At 41.8% G+C, this 24,504-nt stretch overlaps 2 protein-coding genes across 2 annotated transcripts; both read left to right on the top strand.

The window, feature by feature from the left end:
• Positions 1-249: 249 nt before the first annotated feature.
• On the top strand, positions 250-6,188 carry LOC306923261 (nuclear factor 7, ovary-like; the record flags this gene model as incomplete). The annotated part of the gene is made up of 3 exons (XM_079501294.1): positions 250-334; positions 2,631-3,628; positions 6,069-6,188. 3 exons carry the CDS (start codon positions 250-252, stop codon positions 6,186-6,188), a joined length of 1,203 nt encoding a protein of 400 aa, XP_079357420.1.
• An 8,330-nt stretch (positions 6,189-14,518) lies between these two features.
• On the top strand, positions 14,519-16,397 carry LOC306922934 (E3 ubiquitin-protein ligase TRIM35-like). Its single transcript, XM_079500851.1, has one exon. The coding sequence runs from the start codon at positions 14,761-14,763 to the stop codon at positions 15,838-15,840; it is 1,080 nt and encodes a 359-aa protein (XP_079356977.1). The 5' UTR covers positions 14,519-14,760; the 3' UTR covers positions 15,841-16,397.
• The last annotated feature ends 8,107 nt before the right edge of the window (positions 16,398-24,504 follow it).

Below are 24,504 nucleotides of genomic sequence, written 5' to 3' on the forward strand. Positions count from 1 at the left end.
ATACACTTCAAGAGTTTTGACTTTTAACTTTTTATATAGAAATGTCCTTGTGTAAACAAAACATACATGAAAAATAAAAGACTGAAGACAATACAAACCAAACATACAATATAATACATAGGCTATAAGGGGGGATATCTGACCTCTCTACTCACTCACTTATTGCATCCATTTCAAACAGGTGAACAAAGTCCATTAATGGAACAGATTCAACACAACTGAATTTAAATAAAACCAGGTCTTAGAGACATGAGTAATCTATTTAAACCAGTTGTCCGCGAAGACTTCAATTTGACCTCCAATCTCCCCACAGGATCTCCAACAGTTCAGACTGGTACGAGAATTGTATTGTGTACAAAAGAAACGAACGAAATAACATCACATGGATGCACCTGGGACGGGTACCAGGTCAGGTCGCCCCACTTCCATCTCGCCCCAGATTTTTTCCGCCGACCTCACGCCGACAGCTTGGTGCAGCGGTTCTTGTATTCTTTATTTTGTTTTACTGAGAATAAGGTTAGAAATAAGTTTAGGGTTAGGCATAGTTTTACTGGGTTAAGTTTAGGAATAGGGTTAGGTTTAGGCATCGTTTTACTGAGATTGAGGTTAGGAATAAGGTTAGGTTTAACCGTTTAAGCATAATTTACTTAGATTACTTTAGGAATACCAGACCGCGCTGTTCCACCGACTGTACGCCCGAGGCGAGTTGGTAAAGGGGCGAGCAGTCTTGTATTCCCTCTGACGTACCCTCAGTGATGTATCCAAGGTCATCATGGTTTCAGGTCTCGCAACATCATACCCCTCACTCAGGTGACCCATTAGCTACCCTCGATCAGTCCCATTAGGGAAAGACCAGGGTTGCGGGACTGGGACGTAGATCAATCTGGTGCGTGGAAGGAAGGCTTTGTGGGTTGACTCCTGTCACTGTCAGGGCCTCTCCTACGTCTCACGACTCTCACCAGGTCCACTCCTGCTCTCACCAGGTCCAGGACCTGTGCGTTGCACCAGACTCCCAGCACCAGACACTTCATTCAGGAGTGGTGGATTCTTGAGCCGCAATGGTTCTGCAGGCTCCACCTGGGCAACGGTGGTGCTGCAGACTCATGCTTGCGGCTTGAATGGCCCTCCTAAAGGCCTCACCGTGGGTTTGTTGGGGTTCCTCCTCACGGAAGACACAGGCTGGGGCACCAACCCATACTGCTCCCGGGTGCCATCTATCTACATTCCGGCTGTCACCCGTCTCTCCGGAGGTCACCAGACTATTCCTGGTTGTCACGTACGTAGTCTATTCCTATGAGTCACTATAAATGGAATAACTAGAACGAAAAAACATCGCATGTATGCACCTGGGACGTATCCTCAGTGATGTATCCCATGGTCACATTTTTTCAGCTGAATTCTCTCCATGTGGGGAATTTCCCATTGCTGTTTGCATATTCTTTCCCATTCTTTAGTTGATATAATAAGGTTGCTTCTGTTTCCCATCTTGCTTTAATATTCAGAGTATTATATCTAGACCTACATATCATTTTGAAACTATCTTTTGATAAGTAGAGTCTGCAATGCATACGCATTTTGGAAAAGCTCAATGATCTCTACTCCCAGTCTCTTCTTAATAGTTTCTTATTTATAGTTTCTGATTTGTAGGTACCTAAAGTGGTCCTGATTCTTTAAATTAAATTATTAATAATAATTAATTGGGCTTTCAGGTACTCGAATTACCCTGTTTTAAAAGAGTACAATATGTAGAGAGGAAACATTTTTAATACACACATTCTAGTCTTTTAAAATGAGACTAGAATGTAGTCTTTTAAAGATCTTGCAAAATCTCTTGTTAGTCAGGGGATATTAATAAATATCTTACCAAGAATTCTCTTCACCAATGTGTTTGTAAGGGTGTCTAGTCTACTACCATATCCCACATTGGTTTCTTTCAACCACCCTAGGGGATGTTTTGAAGGTTGAGGTACCATCAACAACCAATATATGGCAAAATGTTCTAAATTTCATTATACCATAAGTAGCATGATGTAACGTGTCAAACTAAGGGTTTTTCATGATTCTGAACCCATTCCAAGAATTAGTTTTGCACGAAAAACACTCCTTGGGCTAAATTCGGCCATAGCCACTTAGGAGTGTTTTTTGTGCAAAACTAATTATATTCATAAACAAATTCACATGTTAATTCATAAAGTTAACTAGGCGTATTGAGCTGCCTTTTAATAATCACCACCATTGGAGAAATCTGCAAAACGTTGAATCATGAAAAAACAGAATATCCCCCTTGTCACATCTTTTACTTTTACTTTCACAATCAAAAACTTGTGGCACTCACATCTACACATTTGGGAACCAACGACGGTTTCACTGTGTCACATGATTCAGTGTGTTTAATAGATACACTCCCTGCTCGTCGACACTTCAACAACTCACAGGGGAGCCACCTTGTAATCGTGCCCTGAAGAACCTTTGTGAGGCCTTAAAAAATAAGAAGATCCAAAGACCTGAGGTTCTCTGCAATCTGCACGGTGAGAAACTTAAACTCTTCTGTCAGGATGACCAAGAGCCAATGTGTTGGTTGTGTCAGATTTCTCTACGACATAAAAACCATGTGTGTTGTCCCATCAAAGAAGCTGCCTGCCATTACAAGGAAGAGATTCAGAAAGCACTAGAAAATGCAAAGGAGAGGCTGAAGATCCTTAAAGAGGTTCATGAAACTTTTGACCAAACAGAAAGGCACATGAAGATTCAGGCCCAGAACACAGAGAAAAAGATTCAGGATCAGTTTGAGATGATTCACCAGTTTCTAAAAGGGGAAGAGGAGGCCAGGATTGTGGTATTGAGGGAGGAAGAGAAGCAGAAAAGTCAGATGATCAAGGCAAAGACGGATGATGTGAGAAAAGAGATATCAACCCTTTCAGACACAATCAGAGTCATAGAGGAAAGAATGAAAGCTGAAGACATCTCATTCCTGCAGAACTATAAGACCACAGTAGAAAGAGTTCAGTGCACAATGGGCTCTTTCCCACAGTTGTTCTCAGGAGCACTGATAGATGTAGCTAAACACCTGGGAAATCTGACCTTCAAAGTCTGGACCAAGATGAAGGATATTGTCTTCTACGCCCCTGTGATTCTGGACCCCAATACTGCCAATCCAGGACTCATCCTCTCTGATGACCTGACCAGTGTGAGGTGTGGAGCGATACAGCAGCTTCCCGACAATCCGGAGAGGTTTGATACATTGGCTCATGTCTTGGGTTCCGAGGGCTTTAATTCGGGGACTCACAGCTGGGACATTGAGGTTGGAGATGGCAGATATTGGGAGCTAGGTGTGATGTCAGAGTCTGTTCAGAAGAAAGGAACCATAGCGGATGGATACTGGATGATCTGGTGTCTAGATGGTGATTATAAGGCTGCAGATTCACCGCAACCAGCTATTGATCTCACAGTGAGCCAGAAACCCCAGAGGATCAGAGTACAGTTGGACTGGGAAATGGGACAGCTGTCATTCACTGACTGTGATGGCAACAAACATTTACACACCTTCAGATACAACTTCACTGAGAGACTCTTTCCTGTTTTTAGCAGTACCTGTCCTCATTACCCTATGAGGATCTTACCAGTGAAGGTACAGTAAAGTAGTAATAATAGTAGTAGTATAGTAGTAGTAGTAGTAGTAGTAGTAGTAGTAATAGTAGAATTAAAGCCAAGGTGATAGACCTTACTGTAATTGGACTTAATTTATACTTTATCGTGCAACCCTTTCACCTTTTTTCCAGCTTTACATTATTTTTGGCAAGAGAAAGGGACATGCCAAAGTATAAATTAGAGTATATTATACTCTGTGACCATCCAGCCAGTAGCGATGTGTGGCAGCAAAGGGACAGACCTAGTACAGACTGAGACCTTGCCATCTTTGTTAACAGCAGTGGTTTTCCAACATTTTGGCTCAGGTCTCCCCAGTAAATAACCTTTTCATTCACGGCACCCCTGAATGATTACATTGTTAATTTACAGCACCTTTTGTCATATTAACGGTGTGTAAATATATAAATCTTTCCCCCAAAGATAGAGTACCGGCGGTATGTCATAAGGTAACCTGGCGTGACGCATCACCGGGCTTTCCACAGTCACAAGGAAAAGTGAAGAGAGAGAGATTTCTTTGCATTAGGACAGACAGACAGACAGACAGACAGACAGACAGACAGACAGACAGACAGACAGACAGACTGAAAACAACTTGTATACATGGCGTTTAACCACTTAAACCCCTGTATTCCTATTCTGGGGGGAACATTCACCAAAAATAGCAGATCTATAAACTCACAACGTATTGTGAGCTTATAGATTTGCTATTTTTGGTGAAGAGACTTGGTGTATTCTAGGCTGAAAAAGAACGCACTAATACTAGTACAGTACATACTAAGTACAGTTTAACTTGCCTCTGGTCAGTTTTGACTAAGTATAGACTAAGGTCTAAGTGCAGTGGTTAGTGACACTGTTAAATTCCAAATATTAGTAATAAGTATATAAGTATTCTGAGGCACCCACTTTGAGAAGCCCTGCTTTACAGACCTGCTGCAAGCAGAGCTTAAACATGTAGACTTTCTTTCACTGTTTTTTTCGCTGCAATGAAAATGTCCATCTTTACTCACGCCTTACCACAAGCATTAAAATTACACAAAATATCATTACTGTTTTGTCGGTCAACTGGATTAATAATAATACTTTTACAGATTATGTAATTGTTGCATTTTGGCTGAATTATTTCTGTAAATGTTTCATATGCAAGATCTAACAACTGTGCTGTAAATGTTTATTATGCAAGATCTGACAACTGTGAAGCATAAGCATCATTCTGATGAACAACTTACAAGAGAAGCCTGATAAATGGGTCTTGGTTTCCTGTTCTGAGAGAGTTGGGCACGAGTGTGAATACTGTCAACAGCAAAGGGGAGTAGCCTATGAACACTGTGTTGCCCCCAGAGAGTCAAACAGTGTCATGCTCTGCCCCTTTCCTTCACCCCCCTTTTTTCTATAAATATACCTAGAATACATTTTAGTGGTGTTGTCTCCGTCTGTGTGTGTGTGTGTGTTGCTTTGGCAATGTAAACGTATGTTTTCTCATGACAATAAAGCTCCTTTGAACTGAATTGAATTGTGTGTGTGTGTGTGTGTGTGTGTGTGTGTGTGTGTGTGTGTGTGTGTGTGTGTGTGTGTGTGTGTGTGTGTGTGTGTGTGTGTGTGTGTGTGTGTGTGTGTGTGTGTGTGTGTGTGTGAATGTGTGTGTGAATGGGTGAATGTAATGCACAATCTATGTAAAGCGCCTTGGATAAAGGCGCTATATAAATGCACCATTTTTTGTGTAATTTTTATTTAACTTTTCAGAAATACTTCTCACCTGTTTTCTGGGAGTGTTATGGACCAATTCAAAGATGCCGATCTTTTTTTATGTTAGGGTCCACTTCCATCTATCTCAATGTAGTGCTGCCTGTCACAAAGTTATGGCATCAATCTTGGAAAATATTTATGTATTTTTAGCCTTTTAGGTCTGGAGTTTACATATTGCTGCTGATAACCAATGCTAAATTAAACTTTCAGATTTCATCACTATAGTGACAAAGGCAGACATTGGCCTCATGGCCTGCATTTCATTATTGTGGCCAGCACTGTAGTAAGAGAAATCTATGAAAATTTGGGAACTAAATCGTTACCAAGAAATTTCTTCACCAATGTGTTTCTAAATGTGTACTAAAAGTTTGAAATTCAACTCCCGTGGGAAATTGAGTTATTAGCATAATATGTGACCATATACCCTTAACATCCTATATAAAGGCAAAAAAGTCCAAATGTCATCATTCTTTAAGTAGCATGTGACATATGAAACTAGGGGGTTTTCATGATTCTGAATCCATTCCAAGCATTAGTTTTGCACAAAAATCTCAGGAACATTCTCATATTGAGATAAAAGAAAATGCCTTCGGTGTTGACCCTCCCGAGAAAGGATCTAACGTGTACTGTGTGCCACAAATCTTCCTCGACCCAATCATCCTCTCCTGCGGTCACAGCTTCTGCAGAGCCTGTTTGCAGCGATGCTGGAGACTGAGACGGCCAATAGTGTCGACTGCAGCCAGACCACGCTTCTCGAGACGGCAGCAGGTAGAGAGAAAGTGTCCGGTGTGTCGTAGTGTCTCCGCAACAAGTGTACCTCCTCGTAACTTGGCTCTATGGAACCTCTGCCAGGCCTTCATAGAGGCCGATTACAAGGAGAAACTTCGGAGAGCACTTACACCATTGAACTTGACACTGGATATCTTTACAGAGAGAGAAAAGTTGTACACTCAGACAGAAAGATACATGAAGGAGCAGGCAAAGAACACAGAGAAACGGATTAGGGAGGAATTTAAGAGGTTTCATGAGTTGCTACAAGACGAAGAGGAGACCAGGATTGCTGCACTTAAGAGGGAAGAGGCGCAGAAGAGTCTGTTCATTAAAGATCAGTTTGATGGGCTGAGTAAAGCGATGACAACCCTGGAAGACAAAATCAACGTCATAGAGATGGAGCTGAAAGCTGAAGACACAGTAGAAAGAGCCCAGTTGCCCCAGTGCACGCTGCAGGATCCACCAAAGTGGGTCTCAGAATCACTGATTGATGTGTCCAAACACCTCGGTAACCTGGCCTTCAACATTTGGGGAAAGATGAAGGACTTGGTCTCCTACTTTCCTGTGATTCTGGACCCCAATACTGCCTCACCTCATTTAATTTTGATGAGGGATCTGAGCACTGTGAAAGCTCGACACAGTAGGATACAGGGCCTTCCTGACAACCCAGAGAGTCTCCACAGCAGACTCTGTGTCCTGGGTTCCGAGGGCTTTGACTCGGGGACTCATAGCTGGGAAATAGAGGTTGGAGTTGAGAAATACTGGGAAATTGGTGTGACGACAAACCATGACAAGAGAAATGTAAGTCCACAAACTGGATTTTGGATGATTTCACATCTAAATGGTAAATATATGGCTGAGACACCCATGTCTGAAGCGCCGCACACTAGTGTTGAAGTCAGCCAAAGCCCACGTAGGATCAGAGTACAGCTGGACTTGGGCAGTGGGCAGCTGTCTTTCTCTGATTGTGAGACGAATAAGCATCTGCACACGTTCAGATACAGGTTTACGGAGAGACTCTTTCCTTTCATTAGCTGGAACACAGCCATGGTCAATCAATCAATGGTGATGCCACTTGATGTGTCTAAAGAAAATCGGTTTGAGTGAGATACTATTGAGCTGAGCAGGATTGGTCAGTCTAAAACAGGTCAAGTAGCTGTTGACAAAATGGCTCCCAGAGAAACTGTTTTGAGCTGGATCATTGAAGAAAAAAATAATTAACTAAGAATTAAGCTTTCTAGAACGACACAATTAACAATCTCCTAAGGGAACACTTGTTTCTGTTACTGCTTTATCTAACCTTATAGAACTGAACCAAAACCCTAATTCTAATAATTCATGTCATGTATGTCATTTGAGTTGATACCGTTATACTGTAATATAATTTGAATGTTGGGGTGGTGGAAGAATTGCCTTGTTTTTTTTTTATTTCTCCCAAATTCTGTTCTGTTTAAACAGTTAATGCAGGCACAGTTTTAGAAAGTGCTGCATCCTCTCTGTAGTGCACCTTGACAGTCAGTCGGCCTCTGTAATGACAGGAGGACTTGGACTTGAAATTGTAATCTTTGAAAATTGACTTGACATGATTGAAAATGAGAGGCTCTCCCTAATTTGTTTTACATTTGAATAAAGATTGAAGTCATATATATATATATAAAGTGTCACTTTATTTTGCTCTTGAGTTACTAGCAGTGTGGACTTGATTACATTTATAAATTGTAATATAGCTTCAATATTACTTCTGTTATGTATACATTCATTTGTGTGTGTATATAATTTATATATTTTATTCTCGATGAAGCTGTAAAACGGAGCAGAGGTTCAAACAGCCAGAAATACATTGTAATAAGAAGTTTTATGTTAACATCTTTACTATCAGAGGAAATCACTTGAATATAAAATGTATTTACCAGACATGAAATGAAATGAAATCTATATTTACCCAGGGTATCTGGGCTAAGCTCAAGAACTTGTTTCCAGCCCGGCCCTGCTCATAGAACACATTTCATCGTAGTGGTTCAATGCCTTGTTCAAGGGCACTTCAGCGGTGGTATATTGGTGCATATTTAGTGCAGATTGAATCTAGCAGTTAGCCTGGTTTCCAGCCCATAGACCCCGCCACTCCACTGAGTGCACTGCTTCAGGAGGCTCAGAGTCTGATAATCAGGCTATCTAGCAGTTTATGCAAGACTATCATAGTTGCATGGAACTCACTAGTGTCCCAGTCCAGTGTTCATTGTGATGTGCTGTTGTAGAGCAGGTACCACTGCCATTCTTCTTATGGACACGAGAGGGCAGAGTTATACAAGTTGTGCACCACTGGAATAAATAAGAGTGGAAGGTTTTCTTGAAAATAAAGATGTACACTATTGTGTATTGCTGGTGAATGTGTCATCTGGCTGTGTACATTATAGAATAACGAATTGCATTTATTCAAATAATGAAACACTGGAAAACAACAATGCATATCACCCTAAATAAATCCAAAACTCATCCATTCATAATTTCCCTTCCTATACAAAGCTAGCCTGGTAAACCCCTCCCTCTTGAAAACATTTCATTATTACGTGCGCAAGCAGAGCGTACAAGTACTGTGGTCGGCTGCGTATGTATAGAGACACGGGGACTACCAATTTCACGCCCCCAAATGAGACAGCGGCCCCACTTCTGGTCCGTTTCAGCGGTGTACTGCAGCTGCCAATGCAATCCCTATGAGAGGCATCATAAAATTCCCAAATTTCACTGGTTCATTACTGAGGCTGTAGCGATTTTTTTGTGTTCCAATAAAGTGTCCCATATGTTTGATTTGTCCTTTTCAATGTCACATAGGCTACCTGCCATCTCAATATACATCCCACGATTCCCACCATGTACTATAGTCCATCAGATTGTGAATAGTGCTAGCATTGTAAATCTCAAGTCAAAGTGGTCGCACGGTATATACGTATATACGGTTGCATCCCTTGAGGTTTTCAATACCCAGATATATTTGTTGTATTTCGTTATATGCTATATGTATTTGTTGAAAACAGCATGCAAGACTAATTATTAATACTCATCTGGAGAATTCACTAGGTAGTTGAAAATATCAGGATATGTCACTCCTCCATTTAGCTGGGTTATTTTCCCATGCAACTATTCAGCCAAGTTAATTATACAACAACGGTAAAACACACATATGTTAACACATGTTAATGGTAGGGTCACAAGAAACCCCTATAAATGCTCAATACTGACAGCCGGTCAGCAAGTGGATTCATGAATGTATGTAATGTATATAGACAATATTTTAGGCCAATAAAAAAGACTATATACCAAATTTTCCACCCGTCCACCTCGGCTGCTGGACTATATCGTGTTCAACAGGAAATCAGTTCTCCTTAAATCAGGCCTTGGTTCAGGGCTGATTCTGTACAAGCCTGATGCCAATGACGACTATGACCATGCAGGAGGATCCCGATGATGATCTTGACATCTAGGCCTAGGGCATAGAAACCACTGCAGATGCCCTGTTTCATGCCAACCTTGCAAAGTAGATGTATGCTATACTCACCAACATTGTACCGAAAGCTTGGGTTATCCTCTTTGTATCTGTCAAGTTGTTGAGCTGCTTTCTGTCAATACATTCCGTGCAGTGCAGGTGATTCTTTTTCTGTGTTCGAGTTTGAAAGTGCTTGTTGGAAATCACTCAATGGCCCTGCGTACCACCTGTTTAGAAATTGGACATACGTAATGCAGGAGGCAGCAGGACGTTGCATTATTGAACTCTGTCAAGTTGCAACTTGCAAAACTATCATAGTTGCAGGGAACACACTCCAAAATCAACACTTTCTGGGGAATACAACCCACATGCTCAAGTGTGTAATTTTACACCTATCCCTGATGATATGTTATTGATTAGATCAGATCAGTCTGCAAATGAATGTTGTACACAGATAAAATATCTCTGCAGGCTACCTAACTATTCATAAAACATGTATGCGAAACAGTTTCACACATCACATGATAGGAGAAGACAGGTAGGCCAGGCCAGGTAACAAAGGGCATGTTCATTTCACATCATGTGTTCATTTCAATTTTGAAAGCCAGCATGCAGATGACAGAATGAACTGGTCAGCATGAAATACAGCGGCCACAGCTACATTTGGCCTTTGAACTGTACGATGGTGTTGAACGCAGAGTTTGTCCAGAGGCTGTTGTCTCCGTCCAACTGAGGGAGAAATTGTGCTTTAGACCTGCCCACTTCTACTTTTGCCAACCTAAAGCATTTAACATTTCTATGATTTAACCGACGACTTTATCCAAAATAAGTCGAAATGAATACAGAGGTTGGCGGTCAGGGTGCATAGTATCCTGAAGACGGGAGGATTCAGTTTAAAACCTTCAGTTGTCCACTAGACCTGGACGCTCTGCATCCTAAGAGGACGAGTCAAGACACGTCCTCCTGAGACAAACTCAAATTAAGCTAGGGCCTACCTGGTACGCCACCAGGACACCCCTGTTTCTGGACCAGAACCAGAGAGCAGGATTTGCTCCAACAGGACAGAAATTACCTCCAGACTGAAGCCCACACAAGAAACTGAAATGGTGCTTACACACATCGGACCACCTCCATTGTTTTTAACATACAACATCCAATGGCAGCAGTAAGGGGGGAGAGAGAGAGTGGCTGTACACTGGTGCAGGCCTGATTATTTGCCGCTGCCATCTGAGTTGAAGGTTAAATTATTCTAGTTTACTGCCTAGGCTAATCATGACAACCACACCAGGAAAAAACAGGGGAGGTGGTAATGTACTGAAAACCCAGAACCCTGAATTTTGTTACAGCTCTTCACTGTTTTACAAAGACATTAAATTAAATGGGCATGTGGAGCAACATTAGGTTTAAAGCTGGATTATCCAGAATTAGCCAAATGTATTATGTATCGACACGTGTGACCGCAGGCCCCAACCATGCGTGCAGCCAGCCATCGCTAATGTCACTTTTCCACTGCATCGTAATTCAGTACGACTCTAGAACGCCTGGTTTGGTTTTCCATTAGCCAAATTTAACTGCTAATTTTTTTTGTATCGCTGAGGGACTGTAATGCCAAAAGGTGACATGAAAATACTGAGTGCAGACTACCGATTGGTCAGAGAGAATCACCACTAGCGATGGACTCCCCCATATACTGCATGGAAGCCCCCGAATACTGTTAAACTTTTAAACTGGCTGTTGGAGAAGTGAAATAAATCCATAATGAGCAACTGCATGGCCTATTTCTTGCCTAAAATGTTATCGGAAGCTATTTCTGTTCGACTGTAGAGACGGTATTAGTGATAGCATTATCTTTATCTTCAGCATTGTTTAGCAACCTCCTGCACAGAGGGTTGGACGACGTTGCTGTGACGATCAACTATATTGATGGTAGCCTGGGATCAATTTTTCAGGTTTCTGATCGGGTCGGGAGCGGAAATAACTTTACGCCATGTTGTAGTCACTGGTTGTAGTCATCAGGCCAGAACCAACGGCCGGAAGGGCATCATTTTAGGGCCTATCCAATAAAACCCCTGGTGTGGTGTAGTTTGGGGGTTTATAGGAATAATCTGGCATAGTTTGGTTTATAAGAATAGTTTGTTTTGTATATCCATCGTCTATTCCAACTCGTAGAGACTGGGGAGAGTAGTTATACTCAATTCAGCATTTTATTGGGTATTGGGGAACCAAAACAAAGCGTGGCCTAGACCGGATCACACGGGCCAGTTTGAAACGAATACCAGGCTTTCCTCCGAGGTGGAAAGTCTGACGCAAGGTTATATTGATTGAGTCCCATCTGCAGTGGACAACAAAGTGATGCGAGTAGATTTGAGTTGAGCCACAACATCACTACCTGCGTGTGTAAGCACCCTATTGAATTAACACATGTATGGGACTCACTGACATGTTTCTGCCTCATCTTTCATCAAGAAAGGCCCTCAACTCCTCACAGGTTACAAAAACTCATTTAGGTTTTATTGCATTTAGGTTTCATTACAGCCAGCATGATGTCTGAAACACTCTCCCTTCGAGTCTTCAATCTGGTTCATATCCAGAAAATGAATGCCTTTATTGATGGTGCCAAGTTGATTCCACTGCACTGACTGCAGCATGACTGTTGAACGAAATAATGTCTTGGTGCAAGCCAGTGCAAAAATAGCCTACTGCAAATTAGTGGCCTGGTATCTTTTAATCTTCAAATCGATTTTGCATATTAAACGCCCGGGATACTATTTGGAAAAATAGCTTGAAATCATTTGGCTTGAAATCATTTGCAATTTGCATTACTAAGGGTAAGGGTGCCAAGTATGGATTTTTTCGAGTTCACAAAAACATATTTTAAAATATATTTTGTTACAAATGTTACATTTCTGCTAAGCAGCAAGCTATATGCTTTTGACTCATTTGATTTACATTAGGACTAATTTAGGCGACTGCAAAAGTAATCTGCTTTACCACCAAATCATTTTCTGCGTGTTCATGGCACGGAAGCATTTGAAAACTGTGAGTCGGTCAACAGTCTGGTTCGAGAGACGAGAGAACATGGCAATAGAATGGAACTTGTATTTGTCAACCTCTGAACCTTGAAGAGTGCACTGTTGTTTATCATCAGTATATCATCAGTGTCAAAACCTTTGGAGCCTTGGATTTCTTTGTTGGGTTAGGATATTCAGTCCAGCTTTGGTCTCATTAAAAAAGAACCTTGTCATTTCATGCAATGACAGCACTGTTGATGATTGGATTTGATTTGGACTGGTGCATGAGTGATTTAGTTTTTACATTAGACACAAACATGCATGTTGACATGTCTGGTGCTGACAGGGAAGTTTACAAAAAAGTCTCCTTGGTGCTTTTTCTCACAGTAGCATACTGTACATCTGGAAAGTGTGTGGGATCCGTTTATCTTTAAATCGTCATTAATGATGCCAGAAACCTGAACATGAGAGCAGCGTCGAAACAACTAAAAGTTGCGATATGCTTTACACTTTCTGCAGTCCTGAAATGTTGTAAAGGATTATTCCCTCACAAGTGTACGTTTTTGCCTTTTAGACATTTGTCCTAGCAACCAATTAATGCTGTATCATCAGACTTGCTTCTAATTGACCTGTAGTTCAGATGTGTTTTTTCCCCTCCAGGTACTGGCCTTCTTAATCAAGGTTTACACGCCAGCTTCACTAAACTGTTTACACCCGTATTTTGGGTGTAAAGGAATTTTAACTTCCCACCTAAGTAGTTTAGAATAAGGCATTCTAATGAAATACAGCACGTTTGGGTCCCATGTAAGTCTGCATCCAAGCAGACTTGAGGAAGAGCGTCCCTCTGCAAAATTCACAGACAAAAAAAGATTACTGAATCATACTACTAAGTGGAAAGTTTGGAAAATTCCTTTACAACCAAAATATGGGTGTAAATAGCTTAGTGAATCAGGATATAGTCCAGAATGTGGGTTTTGGAACATTAGCCTTCTTGCGTATGCTATCTAATACTTTTCTATATGAAAAGTTCTTCTTTGTCTTAGTAATTTATTGATGTCTACATAGCCCTACAAAGGCCAAAGGGATTACTGTAACTGAGACATAAGGGTCAAGGTCGTGCCCAGTAATGTCACACAAAAAAATCCATGTTGGAAATGCTTACACTTTTGTACCTACAGGAGATGAACATTGACTTTTTTTCCTGAATAAAGTTGTTGCTCTTTGTCTTTGCAGAAGTGTGTGTGTGTGTGTGTGTGTGTGTGTGTGTGTGTGTGTGTGTGTGTGTGTGTGTGTGTGTGTGTGTGTGTGTGTGTGTGTGTGTGGGGCTTCATCTCAACCTGCATTTTGGTGGTGGGGTTGAGAAAGTGTTTACACTCGGAGACAAAGTCAATTTCTGAATTCTTTGTTATGCTTTCATGAGTCGCCTTAAGAGTAATGTGAATATCTCATTTTGGAATGAACAATTTAGTTTGCCTTCAAAGATCTTTGTGTAATTTTTATTTAACTTTTCAGAAATACTTCTCACCTGTTTTAGGGTCCACTTCCATCTATCTCAATGTAGTGCTGCCTGTCTGTCACAAAGTTATGGCATCAATCTTGGAAAAATATTTATGTATTTTTAGCCTTTTAGGTCTGGAGTTTACATATTGCTGCTGATAACCAATGCTAAATTAAACTTTCAGATTTCATCACTATAGTGACAAAGGCAGACATTGGCCTGCATTTCATTATTGTGGCCAGCACTGCAGATTGTTGTTAATTACTTTCTTGTGTGTGTGTGCGTGTGTGTGTGTGTGTGTGTGCGTGCCCGTCCCCGTCCCAAACCGGAATTTACGTCAACATTGGGCGACTCAAATATTCCTTAAAAACACACCTGTTCCTGTTGCATCAAAAGTAAACTCACGCCGAGTAAGAAAGAACAGATCGATTGACGCGAGATTGAAGTAAATCTCAGGGACATTCTCATATTGAGATAAAAGAAAATGCCTTCGGTGTCGTGTCGACCCTCCCGAGAAAGGATCTAACGTGTGCTGTGTGCCACAACATCTTTCTCGACCCAATCATCTTCTCCTGCAGTCACAGCTTCTGCAGAGCCTGTTTGCAGCGATGCAGGAGACTGACACGGCCAATAGTGTCGACTGCAGCCAGACCACGCTTCTCGAGACGGAAGCAACTAGAGAGAAAGTGTCCGGTGTGTCGGAGTTACTTACACGATTGAACTGTACACGGGATGTCTTTACAGAGAGAGTAAAGGTGTGCACTCAGACAGAAAGATACATGAAGGAGCAGGCAAAGAACACAGAGAAACTGATTAGGGAGGAATTTAAGAGGTTTCATGAGTTGCTACAAGACGAAGAGGAGACTAGGATTGCTGCACTTAAGAAGGAAGAGGAGCAGAAGAGTCTGTTAATTAAAGTTCAGATTGATGGGCTGAGTAAAGCGATGACAACCCTGGAAGACAAAATCAACGCCATGGAGATGGAGATGGAGCTGAAAGCTGAAGACATCTTTTTTCTGGACAACTACAAGACCACAGTAGAAAGAGCCCAGTGCACGCTGCAGGATCCACCAAAGGTGGTCTCAGAATCACTGATTGATGTGTCCAAACACCTCGGTAACCTGGCCTTCAACATTTGGGAAAAGATGAAGGACTTGGTCTCCTACTTTCCTGTGATTCTGGTCCCCAATACTGGCTCACCTCATTTAATTCTGGCGAGGGATCTGAGCGCTGTGAAAGCTCGACACAGTAGGATACAGTGCCTTCCTGACAACCCAGAGAGGCGCCACAGCAGACTCTATGTCCTGGGTTCCGAGGGCTTTGACTCGGGGACTCATTGCTGGGAAATAGAGGTTGGAGTTGGGAAATACTGGGAAATTGGTGTGACGACAAAACATGACATGAGAAATGTAAGTCCACACACTGGATTTTGGATGATTTCACATCTAAATGGTAAATATATGGCTGAGACACCCATGTCTGAAGCGCCGCACACTAGTGTTAAAGTCAGCCAAAGCCCACGTAGGATCAGAGTACAGCTGGACTTGGGCAGTGGGCAGCTGTCTTTCTCTGATTGTGAGACGAATAAGCATCTGCACACGTTCAGATACAGGTTTACGGAGAGACTCTTTCCTTTCATTAGCTGGAACAGTGACCTCTACACAGCCATGGTGATGCCACTTGATTGATCTGTAAAGAAAATCGGTTTGAGATACTATTGAGCTGAGCAGGATTGGTCAGTCTAAAACAGGTCAAGTAGCTGTTGACAAAATGGCTCCCAGAGAAACTGTTTTGAGCTGGATCATTGAAGAAAAAAAACTGATAAGAATTAAGCTTTCTAGAACGACACAATTAACAATCTCCTAAGGGAACACTTGTTTCTGTTACTGCTTTATCTAACCTTATAGAACTGAACTAAAACCCTAATTCTAATAATTCATGTAATGTATGTCATTTGAGTTGATACCGTTATACTGTAATATAATTTGAATGTTGGGGTGGTGGAAGAATTGCCTTGTTTTTTTTTATTTCTCCCAAATTCTGTTATGTTTAAACAGTTAATGCAGGCACAGTTTTAGAATGTGCTGCATCCTCTGTAGTGCACCTTGACAGTCAGTCGGCCTCGGTAATGACAGGAGAACTTGGACTTGAAATTGTAATCTTTGAAAATTGACTTGACATGATTGAAAATGAGAGTCTCTCCCTAATTTGTTTTACATTTGAATAAAGATTGAAGTCATATATATATATATATAAAGTGTCACTTTATTTTTGATCTTGAGTTACTAGCAGTGTGGACTTGATTACATTTATAAATTGTAATATAGCTTCAATATTACTTCTGTTATGTATACATTAATTTGTGTGTGTATATAATTTATATATTTTATTCTCGATGAACCTGTAAAACGGAGCAGAGGTTCAAACAGCCAGAAATACATTGTAATAAGAAGTTTTATGTTAACATCTTTACTATCAGAGGAAATCACTTGAGTGTGTGTGTGTGTGTGTGTGTGTGTGTGTGTGTGTGTGTGTGTGTGTGTGTGTGTGTGTGTGGTAGGCTGCTTCTCCAAAATGAGTTTAAATATCAACTCCATAATTGCAGAAAGTGGTATATTGGTGCATATTTAGTGCAGATTGAATCTAGCAGTTAGCCTGGTTTCCAGCCCATAGACCCCGCCCACTCCACTGAGTGCACTGCTTCAGGAGGCTCAGAGTCTGATAATCAGGCTATCTAGCAGTTTATGCAAGACTATCATAGTTGCATGGAACTCACTAGTGTCCCAATCCAGTGTTCATTGTGATGTGCTGTTGTAGAGCAGGTACCACTGCCATTCTTCTTATGGACACGAGAGGGCAGAGTTATACAAGTTGTGCACCACTGGAATAAATAAGAGTGGAAGGTTTTCTTGAAAATAAAGATGTACACCATTGTGTATTGCTGGTGAATGTGTCATCTGGATGTGTACATTATAGAATAATGAATTGCATTTATTAAAATAATGAAACACTGGAAAACAACAATGCATATCACCCTAAATAAATCCAAAACTCATCCATTCATAATTTCCCTTCCTATACAAAGCTAGCCTGGTAAATCCCTCCCTCTTGAAAACATTTCATTATTACGTGCGCAAGCAGAGCGTACAAGTACTGTGGTCGGCTGCGTATGTATAGAGACACGGGGACTACAAATTTCACGCCCCCAAATGAGACAGCGGCCCCACTTCTGGTCCGTTTCAACGGTGTACTGCAGCTGCCAATGCAATCCCTATGAGAGGCATCATAAAATTCCCAAATTTCACTGGTTCATTACTGAGGCTGTAGCGATTTCTTTTGTGTTCCAATAAAGTGTCCCATATGTTTGATTTGTCCTTTTCAATGTCACATAGGCTACCTGCCATCTCAATATACATCCCACCATGTACTATAATATACTCCATCAGATTGTGAATAGTGCTAGCATTGTAAATCTCAAGTCAAAGTGGTCGCACGGTATATACGTCATGGTTGCATCCCTTGAGGTTTTCAATACCCAGATATATTTGTTGTATTTCGTTTTATATGCTATATGTATTTGTTGAAAATGATCTAAACAGCATGCAAGACTAATTATTAATACTCATCTGGAGAATTCACTAGGTAGTTGAAAATGTCAGGATATGTCACTCCTCCATTTAGCTGGGTTATTTTCCCATGCAACTATTCAGCCAAGTTAATTATACAACAACGGTAAAACACACCGTCGGAGCTCCGCGGTAGGTAGAACATAGAACAAAGTCAGTCGGGATCGGGATGTATTATTGAGAATTCCACTCTTCAAAGTCGGCGCTCGTAGCCTCGTAAAGGCAGTGACGTCCCTTAATAGCGACAGGTTCTCTGTCTGCCGTCTCCCCTCGATCTGCTCTGTTAACATTATGGGTAACTCATTCAAGTGGTAAATTAAATGTGAAATACATCCTCAATTGAGAAAACAACAATATATGTTGACAAAGACACTTCATACATTTGGAAAGATATTTTTATTCAAATCAATATAGTCTTCAGTTCATTTCATATTATTTTAAAAGTAGGCTAACTACAGTTGAATTCCAATGGACTTCTATGGGCTGGTCTGCAGTACATCGTTCTAACGGACCAGAAGTGGGGATGCTGTCTCATATGGGGGTGTGAAATTTGTAGTCCCCGTGTGTCTCTATGGTATGTAGGCCTGTCCTCGGTGGTCCCTAATTGGCTGTTGATGGTGACGTAATTAAGATATTTCAATGTTGGGTGGGTAAAAGGTACTGCGATCGGTGCAGTACGATCTGCGTCGGCTGGGTATTTAGGCGTGTCCTTGGTGGTCCCTTATTGGTTGTTGATGTTGACGTAACTAAGATAGATTGTAGAAGTCGGCAGTACATTTATGGCCTATTTGTGTGCGCAAAAACGGCCATAGACGTCATGACAAATATGTTGAGGTCAGCGCATTTTGGGCACATTTGGGCTATGTGGCTATGGCTGTTATTAGCCCAAGGAGTGTATTTTGTGCAAAACTAATGCTTGGAATGGATTCAGAATCATGAAAACACCCTAGTTTTAAAATGTCACATGCTACTTAAAGCAAAAGGAAAGTTTGACATTTTTGCCTGCCATAGTATGTTAATGGTAGGGTCACAAGAAACCCCTATAAATGCTCAATACTGACAGCCGGTCAGCAAGTGGATTCATGAATGTATGTAATGTATATAGACATCACATTAGGCCAATAAAAAAGACTATATCGTGTTCAACAGGAAATCAGTTCTCCTTAAATCAGGCCTTGGTTCAGGGCTGATTCTGTACAAGCCTGATGCCAATGACGACTATGACCAGGAGGATCCCGATGATGATCTTGACATCTAGGCCTAGTGCATAGAAACCACTGCAGATGCTCTGTTTCATGCCAACCTTGCCATGCAAGTCTAGCAAATTAGATGTATGCTATACTCACCAACATTGTATCGAAAGCTTGGGTTATCCTCTTTGTATCTGTCAAGTTGTTGTTTCATAATCCACCGTGTCATGAGCTGCTTTCTGTCAATACATTCCGTGCGGTGCAGGTGATGTCTGAAACACTCTCCCTGAGTCTTCAATCTGGTTCATATCCAGAAAATGAATGCCTTTATTGATGGTGCCAAGTTGATTCCACTGCACTGACTGCAGCATGACTGTTGAACGAAATAATGTCTTGGTGCAAGCCAGTGCAAAAATAGCCTACTGCAAATAGTGGCCTGGTATCTTTTAATCTTCAAATCGATTTTGCATATTAAACGCCCGGGATACTATTTGGAAAAATAGTATAGAAAATAGTATTCCACAATCCTGAATGAATCTAAATGAAAGAGTCTTGAACTACACCCCCTGGATGCCAAGAAAGGAAACTGTCATCCGTTAGTAATTTATTTTTATTTTTTTGTATTGTTTGATCAATTGAATACTTTGTCTGAAATATAAACAGCAAGTGGGACATTAAGGCTAAAGGATAAAACATAAAAGTATTGGGTTTTCCATTGTCGTCCTCTTCTTTGCTTGAGATTACTTTATCATCAACTCTGACCTTGAAATCATTTGCAATTTGCATTACTAAGGGTAAGGGTGCTTCACCAAGGTGTATACAAGTAGCCAAGTATGGATTTTTTCGAGTTCACAAAAACATATTTTAAAATATATTTTGTTACAAATTTTACATTTCTGCTAAGCAGCAAGCTATATGCTTTTGACTCATTTGATTTACATTAGGACTAATTTAGGCGACTGCAAAAGTAATCTGCTTTACCACCAAATCATTTTCTGCGTGTTCATGGCATGGAAGCATTTGAAAACTGTGAGTCGGTCAACAGTCTGGTTCGAGAGACGAGAGAACATGGCAATAGAATGGAACTTGTATTTGTCAACCTCTGAACCTTGAAGAGTGCACTGTTGTTTATCATCAGTATATCATCAGTGTCAAAACCTTTGGAGCCTTGGATTTCTTTGTTGGGTTAGGATATTCAGTCCAGCTTTGGTCTCATTAAAAAAAGAACCTTGTCATTTCATGCAATGACAGCACTGTTGATGATTGGATTTGATTTAGACTGTTGCATGAGTGATTTAGTTTTTACATTAGACACAAACATGCATGTTGACATGTCTGGTGCTGACAGGGAAGTTTACAAAAAAGTCTCCTTGGTGCTTTTTCTCACAGTAGCATACTGTACATCTGGAAAGTGTGTGGGATCCGTTTATCTTTAAATCGTCATTAATGATGCCAGAAACCTGAACATGAGAGCAGCGTCGAAACAACTAAAAGTTGTGATATGCTTTACACTTTCTGCAGTCCTGAAATGTTGTAAAGGATTATTCCCTTACAAGTGTACGTTTTTGCCTTTTAGACATTTGTCCTAGCAACCAATTAATGCTGTATCATCAGACTTGCTTCTAATTGACCTGTAGTTCAGATGTGTTTTTTCCCCTCCAGGTACTGGCCTTCTTAATCAAGGTTTACACGCCAGATTCACTAAACTGTTTACACCCGTATTTTGGGTGTAAAGGAATTTTAACTTCCCACCTAAGTAGTTTAGAATAAGGCATTCTAATGAAATACAGCAAGTTTGGGTCCCATGTAAGTCTACATCCAAGCAGACTTGAGGAAGAGCGTCCCTCTGCAAAATTCACAGACAAAAAATGATTACTGAATCATACTACTAAGTGGAAAGTTTGGAAAATTCCTTTACAACCAAAATATGGGTGTAAACAGCTTAGTGAATCAGGATATAGTCCAGAATGTGGGTTTTGGAACATTAGCCTTCTTGCGTATGCTATCTAATACTTTTCTATATGAAAAGTTCTTCTTTGTCTTAGTAATTTATTGATGTCTACATAGCCCTACAAAGGCCAAAGGGATTACTGTAACTGAGTCATAAGGGTCAAGGTCGTGCCCAGTAATGTCACACAAAAAAATCCATGTTGGAAATGCTAACACTTTTGTACCTACAGGAGATGAACATTGACTTTTTTTCCTGACTTGTTAAATAAAGTTGTTGCTCTTTGTCTTTGCAGAAGTGTGTGTGTGTGTGTGTGTGTGTGTGTGTGTGTGTGTGTGTGTGTGTGTGTGTGTGTGTGTGTGTGTGTGTGTGTGTGTGTGTGTGTGTATTGGTGGGCTTCATCTCAACCTGCATTTTGGTGGTGGGGTTGAGAAAGTGTTTCAACACTCGGAGACAAAGTCAATTTCTGAATTCTTTGTTATGCTTTCATGAGTCGCGTTAAGAGTAATGTGAATATCTCATTTTGGAATGAACCCTTTTAGTTTGCCTTCAAAGATCTTTGTGTAATTTTTATTTAACTTTTCAGAAATACTTCTCACCTGTTATGGACCAATTCAAAGATTCCGATCTTTTTTTATGTTAGGGTCCACTTCCATCTATCTCAATGTAGTGCTGCCTGTCACAAAGTTATGGCATCAATCTTGGAAAAATATTTATGTATTTTTAGCCTTTTAGGTCTGGAGTTTACATATTGCTGCTGATAACCAATGCTAAATTAAACTTTCAGATTTCATCACTATAGTGACAAAGGCAGACATTGGCCTGCATTTCATTATTGTGGCCAGCACTGCAGTATGTTGTTAATTACTTTCTTGTGTGTGTGTGTGTGTGTGTGTGTGTGTGTGTGTGTGTGTGTGTGTGTGCGTGCCCGTCCCCGTCCCAAACCGGAATTTACGTCAACATTGGGCGACTCAAATATTCCTTAAAAACACACCTGTTCCATCAAAAGTAAACTCACGCCGAGTAAGAAAGAACAGATCGATTGACGCGAGATTGAAGTAAATCTCAGGGACATTCTCATATTGAGATAAAAGAAAATGCCTTCGTTGTCGACCCTCCCGAGAAAGGATCTAACGTGTGCTGTGTGCCACAACATCTTCCTCGACCCAATCATCCTCTCCTGCAGTCACAGCTTCTGCAGAGCCTGTTTGCGGCGATGCTGGAGACTGAGACGGCCAATAGTGTCGACTGCAGCCAGACCACGTTTCTCACGTTTCTCGAGACGGCAGCAACTAGAGAGAAAGTGTCCGGTGTGTCGGAGTGTCTCCGCAACAAGTGTACCTCCTCGTAACTTGGCTCTAGAGGCTATAGAGGCCGATTGCACGGAGGAACTTCGGAGAGCACTTACACGATTGAACTGTACACGGGATGTCTTTACAGAGAGAGAAAAGGTGTTCTCTCAGACAGAAAGATACATGAAGGAGCAGGCAAACAAAACAGAGAAACGGATTAGGGAGAAATTTAAGAGGTTTCATGAGTTGCTACAAAACGAAGAGGAGACTAGGATTGCTGCACTTAAGAAGGAAGAGGCACAGAAGAGTCTGTTAATTAAAGATCAGATTGATGGGCTGAGAAAAACGATGACAACCCTGGAAGACAAAATCAACGCCATGGAGATGGAGCTGAAAGCTGAAGACATTTTTTTTCTGGACAACTACAAGACCACAGTAGAAAGAGCCCAGTGCACGCTGCAGGATCCACCAAAGGTGGTCTCAGAATCACTGATTGATGTGTCTAAACTGATTGATGTGTCCAAACTGATTGATGTGTCCAAACACCTCGGTAACCTGGCCTTCAACATTTGGGAAAAGATGAAGGACTTTGTCTCCTACTTTCCTGTGATTCTGGACCCCAATACTGCCTCACCTCATTTAATGCTGTGGCGGGATCTGAGCGCTGTGAAAGCTCGACACAGTAGAATACAGGGCCTTCCTGACAACCCAGAGAGGCTCCACAGCAGACTCTGTGTCCTGGGTTCCGAGGGCTTTGACTCGGGGACTCATAGCTGGGAAATAGAGGTTGGAGTTGAGAAATACTGGGAAATTGGTGTGACGACAAAAAATGACCAGAGAAATGTAAGGCCACACACTGGATCTTGGATGATTTCACATCTAAATGGTAAATATATGGCTGAGACACCCATGTCTGAAGTGCCGCACACTAGTGTTAAAGTCAGCCAAAGCCCATGTAGGATCAGAGTACAGCTGGACTTGGGCAGTGGGCAGCTGTCTTTCTCTGATTGTGAGACGAATAAGCATCTGCACACGTTCAGATACAGGTTTACGGAGAGACTCTTTCCTTTCATTAGCTGGAACAGTGACCTCTACACAGCCAGGGTGATGCCACTTGATGTGTCTGTAAAGAAAATCGGTTTGAGTGAGATACTATTGAGCTGAGCAGGATTGGTCAGTCTAAAACAGGTTAAGTAGCTGTTGACAAAATGGCTCCCAGAGAAACTGTTTTGAGCTGGATCATTGAAGAAAAAAAATGAAGAATGAAGCTTTCTAGAACGACACAATTAACAATCTCCTAAGGGAACACTTGTTTCTGTTACTGCTTTATATAACCTTATAGAACTGAACCAAAACCCTAATTCTAATAATTCATGTCATGTATGTCATTTGAGTTGATACCGTTATACTGTAATATAATTTGAATGTTGGTGGTGGAAGAATTGCCTTGGTTTTTTTTATTTCTCCCAAATTCTGTTCTGTTTATGGAGTTGGTACAACATATGTTCAGGAGGAAGGCCATGCTTACAAGCTAAGATCGGTGACCTCCTCTGCCACCATGCCATGCTAATTCTATTCCTAGCCTCAGGTATCTAGCTCACCCCCTTCCCCACAGCTACAATCAACTCCACCACTTACCTGCCATGACTACCGATGCCAGCTCCACCCTCGCCACTCACCGAGGCCCTGCTGCCATGGCAACTGCCTAGCTCTCTGCCCTATCACCACCCTCGCTCCATTAAAGGGAAGAGTATATATGCCAGCCTGTTTCACCTGTCACTCGTGCATCGTATCTCGTACAACTCGTACTATACAAAGCACAAACCAAACGACACGCTCGTGCTAAAGCAACTCGTTTACTCACGCAATGGATAGTCTCGACCTCCATCCCCCCGACTCCGACGACGATTTTCAGGACCTTCCCGAGACGCCGGCGCCGCCCGTCCAGAGGATCCTGCCGGCCGGCGTGCTGCCTCGGTCTGCCCCCAGCTTCATCAGGGCATCGGAGGCAACCCGGCTGGAACCGAGCCCCCCCCGTTACTCGTCCTCTCGCCGCCGCGTTCTCCCCCCTCTCCCTCCGCCTCTCCAACGCCGGTCTCGCATCGATCCCCCACCTCCACCCCCTCCTCGTCTCGAGTCCCTGACAGCGTCCGCCGCATCGGCTCCGCATTCCTCCGCCGCGCCAACCAGGCCGACCATCCGCCCCTACAACGAGTGGACCGTCGCCGGGCTCAGAAGGGCTCTCCTTGAGAGGAACGAGCCACACTGCAGGACTGCCAACAAAGGCCAACTGTTC

The sequence above is a fragment of the Electrona antarctica genome (assembly GCF_951216825.1).
Source record: "Electrona antarctica genome assembly, chromosome: 5".
Classification (NCBI taxonomy): domain Eukaryota; kingdom Metazoa; phylum Chordata; class Actinopteri; order Myctophiformes; family Myctophidae; genus Electrona; species Electrona antarctica.

Excerpts from the sequence above, each read along its gene's own strand:
- LOC306922934 (XM_079500851.1), top strand. The coding sequence starts at position 14,761 with ATGCAGGAGACTGACACGGCCAATAGTGTCGACTGCAGCCAGACCACG.